Source organism: Frankliniella occidentalis, unplaced genomic scaffold (genome assembly GCF_000697945.3).
Source record: "Frankliniella occidentalis isolate FOCC.00 unplaced genomic scaffold, Focc_3.1 Scaffold7, whole genome shotgun sequence".
NCBI lineage: Eukaryota > Metazoa > Arthropoda > Insecta > Thysanoptera > Thripidae > Frankliniella > Frankliniella occidentalis.
In genome coordinates this window covers 1,211,716-1,224,816 of record NW_026267137.1, presented here as the reverse complement: position 1 = coordinate 1,224,816, position 13,101 = coordinate 1,211,716, and the positions used below count along the sequence as shown (strand labels likewise).

At 42.5% G+C, this 13,101-nt stretch overlaps 2 protein-coding genes across 4 annotated transcripts; both read right to left on the bottom strand.

Moving 5' to 3' along the window:
• Positions 1-373: 373 nt before the first annotated feature.
• LOC113209621 (tyrosine-protein kinase hopscotch) lies at positions 374-4,878 on the bottom strand (the record flags this gene model as incomplete). The annotated part of the gene is given in 15 exon segments (XM_052273744.1): positions 374-544; positions 619-756; positions 848-1,006; positions 1,084-1,205; positions 1,298-1,417; positions 1,493-1,640; positions 1,723-1,876; positions 1,959-2,080; positions 2,160-2,393; positions 2,493-2,620; positions 2,729-2,839; positions 2,930-3,132; positions 3,208-3,327; positions 3,426-3,676; positions 3,756-4,878. Coding segments are annotated over 15 exon segments (2,925 nt in total), but the record flags the coding sequence as incomplete, so codon positions are not given.
• Positions 4,879-5,257: 379 nt separating this feature from the next.
• On the bottom strand, positions 5,258-12,384 carry LOC113209631 (eukaryotic translation initiation factor 4 gamma 2). Of its 3 annotated transcripts, none has more exons than XM_026427271.2 (12): positions 12,285-12,384; positions 10,677-10,793; positions 10,299-10,402; positions 9,956-10,064; positions 9,761-9,871; positions 9,415-9,678; positions 8,157-9,330; positions 7,766-8,079; positions 7,441-7,692; positions 7,174-7,360; positions 6,969-7,090; positions 5,258-6,878 (listed from the first exon to the last, which is right to left on the bottom strand). In XM_026427271.2, coding segments are annotated over exons 3-12 (2,601 nt in total). In that variant the 5' UTR covers positions 10,301-10,402; positions 10,677-10,793; positions 12,285-12,384; the 3' UTR covers positions 5,258-6,812. The 3 variants fall into 3 exon arrangements, with proteins under 3 accessions (XP_026283056.1, XP_052129720.1, XP_026283065.1); XM_052273760.1 differs by lacking the exon at positions 12,285-12,384 and adding an exon at positions 12,158-12,176; XM_026427280.2 differs by lacking the exons at positions 10,299-10,402; positions 12,285-12,384 and having other exon boundaries at positions 10,677-10,727.
• Between the last annotated feature and the right edge of the window lie 717 nt (positions 12,385-13,101).

Sequence of the window (13,101 nt, the reverse complement as noted above, 5' to 3'; positions counted from 1 at the left end):
GACTGGCAACGCGCTGGTGGGGAAAGATCTAAGACCTAAGAAGCGGGAACGATGGGCCACACCACCATGCAGAGCGAAGGTATGTGACAATTATTAGAAAAGGATTAGGCAGTGCATAGCGACAGAGGTGAAATAAAGCAAGCCTAACGACAGTCGCGTTTGAGCATATTAGCAAGAGGCAAGGCACAGCACACAGGCAAGCAAAAGATAGCATGCGAGATTTGTCCGACCCGCTCTCTCCCCAGGCAAGAGGGCCACGAGGAGGCTTGCCACGACTGAGGTTGGCTAGTCCAACCTCAGCCGCCCTCACCCTTAATGACAGTAATATTACATAAAAAGAAGGAAATACCATATGAGACAAAATAAATCTTACCCTTGCAACATCCAGTGCAAATTTGAGAAGGTGCTTATCTAAAAGAAGCTTATCATGATGAATCTTCAGGTAGCTCTTCAGAGAACCATGTTGTACAAATTCCATGACAAGACTAACTTCTGGCTCATGGACCACTCCCTTTATTTGAACCACATTAGGATGTTCAAGAGTCTGATAGCAAAAGAATTGATTAAATTACATAAAATAAAACAATTACCACAAGAGCAAAAATAAAATAATCTTACTTTCATGATGTTAATCTCTCGCTCAAAATCTGCTAAGGTAGTACTTAGAGCATCAGTCCTTAATTTCTTCACTGCAACAAGTTCTGCTTCACAGTCCAGCCTCTCCAATGTTCCTTTGTATACCTCACCATAAAAGCCCTGAGGGAATTAAATTAACAATGTGTCGAGGATCCTGTTTTTCTAAATGCAAGCTTTTGACGAAGCTTACCAACACAAATTTGATACAAACCTGTCCAATGCGCCCTTGTAAGACAACATTAACATCTGGCCCAAGCTCAAATACAGATGACATACTTTCTAAAGAGGTAGCGGCCGTTGAAAATGTCATATTTGAAAGCATTGCTGATATATTTGGTGTCATTGATTCATAAATACCAATCAATGGCTCCTAAAGAGAAAGAATGTTAAATCTAGAGATGTTCAAATAAGACACAATAGTAGTGCGTACTATCAACTAGTACGTACCTGTGAGTCTCCCAAGATCATATTACCAAACAGATCACTACCACTGCTTTGTGAGAAGTTATTGAAAAATGTGTGGCTGGAAATCAAGTTGCCGCCTCTTCCAGAATCTAGTAACGTTTCAACTAAAAGAAGGAAAAGATAGATTTTCTAGATATGTATAAATAAAAGTTTAACCTCTCCACCCCAATAAAGAAATAAATAAAACCAAATTTACCAGTAGCACCAGATAACATGCTGATTTCAGAATCACTTATACTGCATGTGTCAAGAGCTTGTTCTTTAAATCTTTTAGGTAAGGCGACGGAATATGAATGAGTTCGACGTGAGTTATAAACTGGAAGTAGATACAGAAAAAATTGAACAGCATCTGCTTTGAAGGGTGTGATGTTTAAGTAGCTTATGACTTTACCTTGATAAAATATCTGATTGATATCACGCATAACAGCCTGTGGTTTCTTGCGACAATTAGCATCTACTTCCCAGCACTCCTTAATTAGTTGGAAGACATCTTGAGTGCATAATGGTGGACATGGGAGAGTTCCTCCACTAAGATAATGCTGAAAGAGAGTAGAGTGAAGGGGAAGTATAATTTGGCTCTGGGTGTTCTCTTCCTAAAATGCAGTTGATTAGAATATCTACCTTTTTGATGCTGTCCACATTTAAAAACTCTGGAATTGAGTCAGCAAATGCAAAAATTTCCCACATGGTTGTACCACATGCCCACACATCTGCTAGTAGACTACTGAGAGCACTTTCTAAATCGTGGTAACATTCAGGAGGAATCCAGTGAATGCTAAAAAATGCAAGTGCAACAAAAAATGCATTTGAACATATACAAATATTTCATAAATTGAAGGTGGTGATATTGTACTCACTCATAAATTGTGTACACAGGGAGTCCTGGATCTGCTAGCTTGATAGAGAAGGTTTGATCATCATGTACCGCAAGAAGCAAATTCTTGCAGCGGATATGTCCATGAATCATACCATTCTCTTCCTATTGGGTAGAAGGGTGTTAGTTTGAAAAAGCTTTCTGTTTGTAATTATAGTATATCTTGTGGTTATTATCCACTTACAAGATGCCATAAGGCTGATGCCAGATTTGCACATGCTTCAACAAGATCAATAGCTTTAATAACTTGACGGTTTTCTTTAAGATAAATATCAAGAGGACCTAAAGGAACGTCTTCCATGACTAGTGACACAGGATTGTTGATTACAATACCCAAAAGTCTGACAGTACACGAAGAGTGAAGCAGTGCCCAGCTCCTTGCCATGGATGCCCACCTATCACATTCACGACTAAAATTCTACAAAAGAGAGAAAAGTGTGTTGTACATAAATATTTAAAAAAAACAAAAAACAATTAAGTACAAATTTTTGAGGCAATTGGTATACAAAAGACAAACCTGTGGGTGATTTTCATAGTGTTGTCTTTCCATAGATTTGACAAGCACATTCACTTCTTTGAATTTTCCTTGTTTCCAAATGCCATTTCTAATACTCAGCATACTTCCAGATTGTCCAATTTGATAGTCTAAAATCATTATAAAATTTAGCAAAGTGACAAAAATAATGTGTAAGTCAGATTTAAAAGTCAAAAAAATAAAAATAAAAATACTACAGAAAGAAAGTAAGGTCTTACTATTTGTTAGGCGGATAGATTTTGCGTCAATAACAAAGGGAGCAATAACTTGTTGATGTGCCATTTCATGTTCTGTGGACTCCTTCCTACATAATAGTAGCCATGATAATTCTGAAATAAAATCAAAAGTAATTCAAAATAAACCTTTCATGGGCAAATACAATATAATTTGTAGAACTGGGTGAGTAAATAAATACAAACCAAATTCAGACGGTGGCAAACATTCCTTCAGCCAAATATCAGAGCCCTCTACACGATGAGATTTTATCAGTTCACGCATGGATGAATAAGAACTATTGTCATGTGTCAGTATAAACACACTTGACCTCACACCTTCCTCATCCTTGAGGTGTTCAGCCTTTATTGTGTACGACTTAGTTTTTGATTTTGTTTTTTCTTTGGTACTGAAAAAGGTTGTTCAAATATTTGGGGCATGACAGAGTTATTCATAACATAAAAAGAAGCGTTCATTAACTTACCTAATTTGGCAACACACATCTAAATAAAAGGTGTCATACTCCGTTTCACTTTCTCTCAGTAGATAGCAGCCTGCATCATTGTCTCGTTTTTCTTTCAATTTATTGTATGAAAATTCTTTTCTGAAATGTATATATAAAGAAGTATGTATGAATTTTTTTTAAATCATAAGTAAAATATTTTTCCATTTTTGTTGTTGTTGTTTTAAATATATGCTTACCCAACTGGTCCATGACAGTTCATGGACTGCAGTGCTTGAAGGGAAGGTGTTCTGACTTCTTTGCAAAGATTAAATGTCCAATTTATCATAAGACGGTAATACCCATCTAGTAAACTGACAAAGGAGATCATTATTGAAATAAGGGGAAATTTCATATGAGATGGAATACCATTTTTTCTAGATATTTCAACTGTATTATCAAATTTCACTGCAATATAACATAGGTCATCTATCCCACATAGGTGTGTCCACTACAAAAAAAAAGTAAATTAATATCACAAATTTGTCAATACCAGTTTTTTTCTGACAAGAAAAGATATAAAAACTTACATCTTTTTTACCATCTGGCTTTACTTGAATGCCTGGATGTTTCTCATCATAGGGGTCTACCCGCACTGATAGAGTGCGATATTCACTACCATCACCAGGAAGAACGGTGAACTCTTCAGTTAAATATGATGGTGCCATTTCACGGAATTGCTCAATCCATCTACGTTTGATGTACAAATAATCCAAGTTGTTTTCTTCTATCTTACTCAAATACTCTCGGATAGGTTTCTTTAAAAATATTGAGTGGTAATTTTGAACCTTCTTAGGAAAAAACTTCTTATAATCTTGAACAACCGTGGAAATATCAACTCTTTTTTCAAGTTTGAATAGATACATATCAGTTATAGCAAGACCAACAGCCTCTTTTTTTTGGTCTTTCTTATCATATGATATATCTGGCACTTCTCCATCAACAAAATCTCTTCGAGCTTGATGGAAAAAGTAGTCATAAGCACCACCATCAATTTTTTCCAAGCGCTCTGGTTGAGGAACTTTAAATCTCATGCGAAAAAGTAACACATTGGACTTAAGCTGAGACAGCAAAACATTTGGGCCCAGGAAAACATTTTTATCTTGCAAGCGAAGCGCAAAGAGGTATCTGGCCACAGGTCCAATTTTAAGGTCCTTTGATACTTTGATACAGACATCTTCTGCTGTGGTGGTGGCATCAATACTAACTTGCAGAGGCTCATCATTCACAACTGTTTGTACAATCACACTATCCATCCCGTTGGCCACAACCATTCTGCTTCATTACCAAAACAAATACTTCACCACAAGATAAGGCAACACCTTTGGTTAAGCACCTACTGATGATAGGCACGCCATACCCTGCGGCTCGTCACATTTCCCGGAGAAAGAGAAAGCAAATTGTGTATCAATCAGGATCTATATCAAAACTTTCTTATGACGACGTAGTCTTCATTTTGGTCCAACGCCTATCTTAGACTGCCTTTTGGCTTGCCTCCTTCTCATGTAAACACCTTTCTTTTCTTTTCAGCAACGTTTGGCCTCCTGGGTTTCGGCTGCGTCCGCAAGTCCGCAATGCATGTCCGTCCTTTTCTACTTTTACCAACACCTTAAGGGAGCAAGCTAACCCTAAAAAAAACAATTCGGACGCGGCCCTCCCGACCCTGGCGCCCCCAGCTGTTCGCCGGCCGTACTAACGGACGGGGATATTACGGGATATTTTGGATAAATGTGGGATCAACGTATCGCGAGAAAAAAGATAAAGGAAACGAAAGGATTCGTGGATTAACTAAGGGACGGTCTGAAGTAAACCTACCAAGGAGTAAAAATAAGACTTCATTGGCATTTGCTGCCCGTGCCATCCCGTGCTACGAGGACAGGTGGTCGGTTTGACTATAGCTCACCTCATCCTCAAGACTGAAGCCACTAGGCAGCTTAATCATAGATGTGATTGCAGAGAAATGAAAGACAGAACGAGGACTAGCCGACTGGCCCCGGCTGTAAACGGGAGGAAAAAGAGAAGACAAAACGCATGTGGTCAGTAATACTTTAATGGGTGTTAGGTACACAATGATTCAACAGAAGATGAAGGGTACAAACAATGCAGTGTGATCAAATTCCAATTTCTATGGGCAAGCATTAATGAAGGAAGAATCATGAGGTAGTTAATAATTTCAAAACAGCAACATCCACATTTGGGCCTTACTTTCAAGTGGATTAATAAGATCTGAAGGATGGCAGGATTCAAACTAAAATGATACATTGTACATCCTGAATACTCCATCTTGGTCCCATACCTTACTTCCAACAATAAAACAGTTTGTTTAGGAGAGCAAGGGAATTCTGTATATATTTATGGGGGAAAATGAAAATAAAAGATGTGGTCTTTCACAGTTGATCAAATGACTAGTTGAGTTAGTGTCCCCTTAATATTTTGAACAAAGGTTCACTAATATATCTAAACACTCATTCGACTGTCGAAGACAACAGTCCTTGAGACAAAGATAAGAATGGGAAATAAAGCTTAAAATTCCTTCAGGTAACCATTTCCACAGTTCATTTTCATCTGAATCACAAAACTAACAGGGGAAGCACAAACAAGAACAATTTGTCTGGTAACTTGATAGTTTCCAATGCAATTACCATAAGTAATGAGATGAATTAACACTAGATAAATCAACCCCAACAAACCAATTCAAGATGTACACCATACAACAAAGTTGTGACAAATAATCTATATCACTAAGATAAATGGAAATGGTTCTAGAAAGATCTAGGGTTCAAGTCTAAAAGCTAGAATAATTTGTTTTTTAAAAAAGGAAAAATATCTGGACTCAATAGAATGTTAAAAAAAAAAACATACATAATCAAATAGTCAACGCAACATAAAATATGAGCAACATGTGCCGTAAAATTGAATATGAAAGAATAGTTGCCTAGAACTAAAACCTGACACAAATGAATCACAATGACAGTAAAATTCATTCACACAACAATAAATAAAGTAGCGTTTGTAAACCTCACTGCTACCATCTCATTCAATCTTACACTGCCCTAGGACTCACTTGCTTCTGAACTGGTGGAACTACACTGACCACCCTCCCCTCCCCCTCACTTTACCCAAAATCTGGAGAAAAGGATATTAAAAAAAAAATGAAGGCATTAAACTTTTCACAATTTATTTGTATGAAAAATTGTACATAGTACAATGCTACTCCGTTGCTTAGTTAAAATATGTTACATTTTATAAGAATTTAAGAATTAAATAGAAAAAAGTACCCTTAAAGAAGTCTGAAAGTTGTGGTTGTCTTACACTCTGTTTTAAGAATGTGTGAAAGTTAAAATGCCTCAAGTTCTACCAGTTGCAGAAGCCTGTGTCAGCCAAAAATCTATGTGCAAGGTAGCTTCTTTGAAAGATAAAATATTGTGACTACTAAATGAATGCTAACCACATTTTTGTAAGTTTTCCGCTTTTTTTGCTACAGTGGAGAATAAAGCACCACCAATTTTGATGCAGAATGGTATAAACTGCAAATTTTACTATTTTTAGAATTGTATTACCCCATAACATTTTTAATACTGCACAGCCTAGGCGTCGCCATCCTCCTCCTCTTCAGACTCTGCCTCCGCTAGCCACATAAGCCACTGATTAACCTGAAAAAGTCATACAAGGTTAAGAGTGTGATGCAACTTAACTAGGCATGTGTGATATGGAAATGGAAGGACCTTTGAGGTGAAACATACCTGGAAGAGCGCCTTTCCTTTGCCAGGATAATCATCAGAGATATCTTCCTTCCATTTGAAAAATGCTTCTTCTTCAATCACTTCCAAATCATACAGATTCACAAACCAACGCAGTAACATACCTAAAAGACAAAAACAAGCTATAGTAGCAGGCAAAATAGAAATACCAGATCATTCAAAATGAAGCAAGGGCCAGTAGTTATACCTTTAGGGAAGTTGTTGGAATAACAAAACACCTGCAGGGAGTAAACAGCAGTGACCTGCAAGTCCAGATGATTATGAAGGAACGCTTTGAGAACCAGTTTGTATTTCTCTAATAAGGCCTTTTCCTTTTCTTGCAAAGCCTTGTCTGGTACAAGATTTGGATCTGAGCCCTCTCCAAGGGTTGACTCCTGTAGAGATGAGATGATTTATTAGTAAATTTGTTGGAATACAAGTGAGCAAAATTTTAAATAGAAACAATTGAACAAACCTGAGAGATGTATTTCAAGAGCACTGTCATGAGTGCATTGATAAAACCAGAATCTGTCTGATGCGCTGGATCAAGGGTCTCTTTGATCCACTTGTAGAACTGAGTTGGAACTGGATCAGCCTGAATTTGCTTCCAAAGAGCCGATTGAATACGAAGCAACGGAAATAAGAATGTCAGCCCCCTCTCCTCAAGAATCTCGGACATGCGCTCCTTGGTACGGTCCACATCCGGCAGAGTAGACATTAAGTTAATCTGTAAAAATAACAAGAGGTTATAACAGTGTAACAAAACATTAAATGAAAAGATTCATTTAAGACAATCATACCTTGCTGTCATTAAAAAGCTTGGTGATTTCAGCCTTTCCCATTTCCTTGTTGAGTATTTGCAATGTGAGCATGAAGAGAGGATAGTAGGACCCTCCTTCAGTTAACTCAGCAACATCAGAAAGTGTCATTAGCTCCAAAATGATGGATCTTGCTGCATAATTTGCAACGTGGGAAAATATTTTGGGAATTTCCTGCTCCTTATCAGACATTTGACTCACAACCTCTTTGACAGAGTCGTGGAACTGATGTAATGTCATTAAGTTCTCCTTCCGAAGAGCCGCAACGAAGTTGAGTACTTGATCTCGTTCTTTATCTGCTAGGACAATAGTCAAATTAGCCAAAACAATGAAGAGTGAAAGATCTCAGGATATAGAAGCCAAATAATCTTACCTGATTTGTCAAGAGCATGGTTAAGAATGGTGTGAAGAACAGCAGTTACAAATTTATCAGGTATTTTATGTTCTCGGTAAGCACTTAGAGCCTCATCAACACTTGCATTTTTCATATACTCTTCCATCATAGTTTGCACTTTCTTTAGAACTTCTTCTTTGTTTGGACCCTTGTCTTTCCTGGCATTCTTGTTCTTATCTTGAGAGGCTTGCTTAATGAGGATAGGCTGTTCTTTGTGAAGCAAAGGTGCATGAGCTTTGGGTGGATTGCTAATAGGCTCATTCAAAAGGTTAACACCTCTGCCAGGTGGTGGGCCCAGTACTCCGGATGATCTGGTATTGAGCATTGGTTGTTTAGTTTGAGTTTGCTTGAAGAGCATGGAATTGGCACTAGGACGAAGCTGAACTTCTTCGATGTTGGTATTGTCAGCATCATTCATCAGTTTCTTCAGACGAGGACCTAGTTCCTTCACAGAGTTGTTATTGAAGTTATGATGATTGTTGTGATGATTGTAGTTCTTCCCATGATTTTGAAAATTCTGCCCTCTGAAATTGCCGCGGTTGTTGTTATGGTGTCCATCCCTCCCACCATCTCTTCCAGAATAACCATTTCCGTACCTCTGAGAGATATGAGATTGATTAGGCCCGCCAACCGACGGGTAGCCGTAGCCTATTTCATCAAAGCCACCAGGGCGGATCTTATTAGGAGGACGGAAATAATCCGTCATTCCCAAACTTGAAACAAGGCCACCGCCTCCACCACTGCGACCAACCCCGTCACCCCCACGACTTGGAGGAGTGTAGCTGCGCGCTGGGGGGTCTGAATCATCACGGATTTGATGCATGGGCATGGGACCCTCCACAGTGGTAGCCTTTCGGGGAACCCAGTTGTTTGCACGCAGTTCAATCACATCACGCAACATGAAGCGAATTCGCCGCGGCAATTCTGAGTTTTCAGCCAGTACTTTCATACGAGTGAAGTACTGATCCATCAGCCCCCTAGCCATATCATAATCCAGGAGTCTCCCACAAGTGCACATTATCTGACTGAGGCATTCCAGATCCTCCGCTGCCTCTGTAATGATTTTCTTCTTGCTGTCCAATAGAAGTTGTTGAATGCACTGATGGAGGACCCTCTCCGCCAAGATCCCAAGTTTGCCCAATTCTCCAATAAACTGAAAACAAGAAGTTTCAATAATTATTTTGGTGAGTGAAAATAAAAAGGGAGGGGGAAGGGGGGGGGGGGAGTAATTGCATACCTTGATATTTCCAAGCATCTTTCGTTTTGCCAGCTGCCGCTTCTCTTCTTCATCTGTAGTGAGTGGGATTCCATCATTTCTTTCATAAAATTTAGTAGCTTGGGCGCGGTTTTCAAACTCTGATCGACACTTGTTCAGCAGGAGGAGTCTAAAAGTACAAGGTTTGCCTTCAGGTTCAAAGTTAGGTGCTTCTTCTGTTAGCCGCTTGCACAGCTGTGCATACATAGAACTGTACTTCGGCTCATCGAGTGCTTTCTCGAATATCTGTAAAATGAAAAAGTCAGATAAAGTTTAAAAAGAGAAAATTAAAATTTGGCTTAAATGGACCATTTGCAGTTGAACATACCAGCAAGATTACACCTTTTAAGATGGTACTGGTGTCAAGCTGTATTGCTAAGAGATCATCACTCAACTTCTGGAATTTTTCCGGTGTGAGTTTGTTGAGGATTCCTCGGACCTACACACGGACACAATAATAAACATCATTAGTACCAACAAAAGGAAAGAGACTTGAGGTTCAACTACCAGCACTAACACACACCTTCCTGAATAGGAGGTCATTTTTTGTTTCTTGGGTGAGTGCATCATCGCGTCTGATTGTAGAAGGGGGGATCCAGCGTCGCTTTGTGATCAGGGAGCGAGTGTCGTCCCTGAAACAAGAAAATTAACCCACAAATTTTAAAATTGAGAACTAAGAACTTCTATACCTCAACAGACCTAAAATAAGTAGCAAGAGTAGTTAAAGCAGTAAGTGCCAAGACAGATCTACATTCACCAATAAAAAAAGTAAAAAGATGAACAGGAAGATAGTTCATTCACATGAATTTCCCCAATGTTCTGTCGACACAGGTCGCCTAATACCTGATTTCGCATGAGGAACTTACATCCAAATTCTATTGAGGTTCAAGTTGCTTGGTAATCAATCAATCAAACACACGCCTCCCACAGCAGAACGAATCCTACTTCCTCAGCGATAATCTGAACAATACTGCCAACAATAGCCAAACAAACGGTTCAAAGTAAAATTAAAAAAAAAAGAAGAAAGCTACATTTAATAAGCCAAATTAATTAAAAATTATTCATAAGTCAAAGCCACTAATATGAAGTTATTGACTAGCTGAAGCTGAATGCATACTGACAACTGATTACCCAAATCGAAGAACAGAATATAGGTTATAGAAGTGTGGTAGAGAACAGCAATATAAGTAGTGAAAAAAAGCATCACTGCACTCAACTAGCTGAAGTGAATGATAGTTACATACCTTCCTCCTGAGACACGTGAAGCGCCCCCCGGTCCCCTGGGGCCGTCCGTTGTTGTGCGTTTGTGTGCCCCCACCCTGATAAACTGCTAGCTCCTCTCCGACTCAAGCGTGTGGGAGCTGCAAGAATTAAAAGGTCCATGAGAACTCATACAAAGTCAAAATTTGCAAATCCAAAAAGTTACAATAAAAAGGTCTGCAGCTGGGAAAACACTCAATACATACAAGTCACTAGTTCAGACAACAAACAGCAATAGCAACTTGAATTTAGAGTCAACATTCCACAATATATTTAGAAAACATGCCCAAAACACAAAACAAATCACAGCCGCGGACTCCTAATTCAATTGAGAGAAAGAGAGGAAAAGCAGAAAATTCGACGGCAACAATCACAAGACCGCGACAATGACACTGAAAGGAGCACCCTCGCAGTGAGGCTAAGGGCACAACATTCCTCAGTACAATAGACCCTTTTGTTCGGCCTTGTGACCTGCGGCGGGACGGAGGGGGCACGAATTTGCGGAGGAATTCGGAGAGGGCGGCCAGGAGCGACGAGAAACGCCAGGACGACAAGGAAGTGGCCACGCTACCAGCACCGTTAAAACCACGGCCGCATCATGAAGGTCAATACCCTCAAAAGCCCAGACCAGAAGTGCCCCTGAAGGCTTCATGGAACACATTTCTTTTCAATGAAAGAAAGAGCGGAAACAGTAAAAAAATATAAAAAATGACAACTTTTGAAGAAAATTTAAAGTGAAATTACAGAAAGCACATCAATTGTAGAGAAAGTACACAGAACGGGAGAGAGCTTCAGAAGAGCGTAAGCAGCCGCCATCTTGTGAGATCAGTCGGTGCTCATACCAGAGATATTCCTCGATGGGCCGCAGGTGCCCCTGGCTTCGCCGCACCGAACAACAAAGAACACAAAGAAGTGCAAAACCCTCGCCACCGACAAGATCGGCTAGGTTATGAAAGTTGCACCTGATGGGTGCGCGGACACGCTTTCACAATTTGGGGTTAGGGCGGCCGTGGAAAATCCCAGGCCTGTCCCTGCGTCGGTGTTGTGTCCCATGACGCATAGCTGTCTCGGCCCGGGGAGCCCGAGGAGAAGAGAAACCTCAGTACCCAAAATGAATCAAACTCCGAAGGACCAGAGATTCTGGCCGCAAAACCAGACGAGGCAAAAAGAGTGAGACGGAGAGGAAAACAAGAGATGCGGCTGCGGTGGGACTTTGAACGAACGCCTCCCCCTCGGCCTTGCCGTGGAGCACACACACACAAACAGCCTCAAAACGCAGTGTCGCTGGGCCGGCTGAAACTCCACACGCCGTCGCGCACGTAACACGTAGACAAAGTTTAACGGTACAGCACGACAGGTCGGGCCCGGGCCGCTCCCACGGGCGCAACGGGGACAGCCACCACCGGGAAGCACTTGATGTCGTGGCCGGCGTCGCGCGGCCCTGGGGCGCGCACCATTCACTCACTAGCTGCGGGGGGCAACACACTCGAGCCACAACAAACGAGGGGCTCTCACTGGAGGGCTGGAAAAACCGCACAGGAAAATGGCACAGAGGGGCCGCCACACTAAAAGTACGGGGAACGGGTCCCTACCGAGGAGCTGAGGGGCTCGCGGCGCTCGGATCACTGACTCGTACGGGTTGCCTACGGCCGCGCTAGCGCTCAGCGGCCGAGCGCCCGGCCTCCCCCACCACCGCTCCGCTCCCCCTCGCCCCGCCCCGCCTCCCCCCTCGCCTCGTGGAGGCAGCCCGTGCACGCGGCCTTGTGAACCCCGCAGCCAGCACGTGGACCCCTCCCCTCCCTCCTCTTCGCCTCCCCTCCGCCGCCGCCGAAGGGAGGGCGCATCCGGAAACCAGGACGTCGGCGGCGGCCGCGACGGCCTGCCTGGGCGGCTTGGGCGTCGGCCCGCGCGGGGCAGGGGCGTGGGAGGAGGGGGTCGCGTCGCGTCCCGCGGCTACCCGCGGCCCCGCCGGGCGCGGCGGGGCGAGGCGGGGAATGCACCTCGCCATGTCGGCGGGCGTCCCCAAGGTGCATCCTCGGTGCCGAGAGCTCGCTCTCCCTCTCTCTCGCACTCGCTCAACTGCAGCACCCGCCGCGTCCGGTGCGCGCTGGAGCCTGGAACCCTGGAACATTTACCGCAGCCTCATGCCGGGCGAGTGCTCCTCACTCACTCTTTCTCCGTCTCGCCCAGGGCTGCTCCTGGCTGCCGGCCTCTCTCTCTCCCACGCGGGCGCGGGGACAGGACAGGTGCAGGGGCGCCTCCCACACCGGCAGGCCCTGCCCAGCCCAGCGAGCAGCCGCGGCGCCGCCGCCCTTCCGGCGCAGCGCTTGTGAATGGCGATGGCTCGCTTGCCACACACCCATTCATCGGCCATTCATTCACTCTCGCGTTCCCTGATGTTCCCTGCTT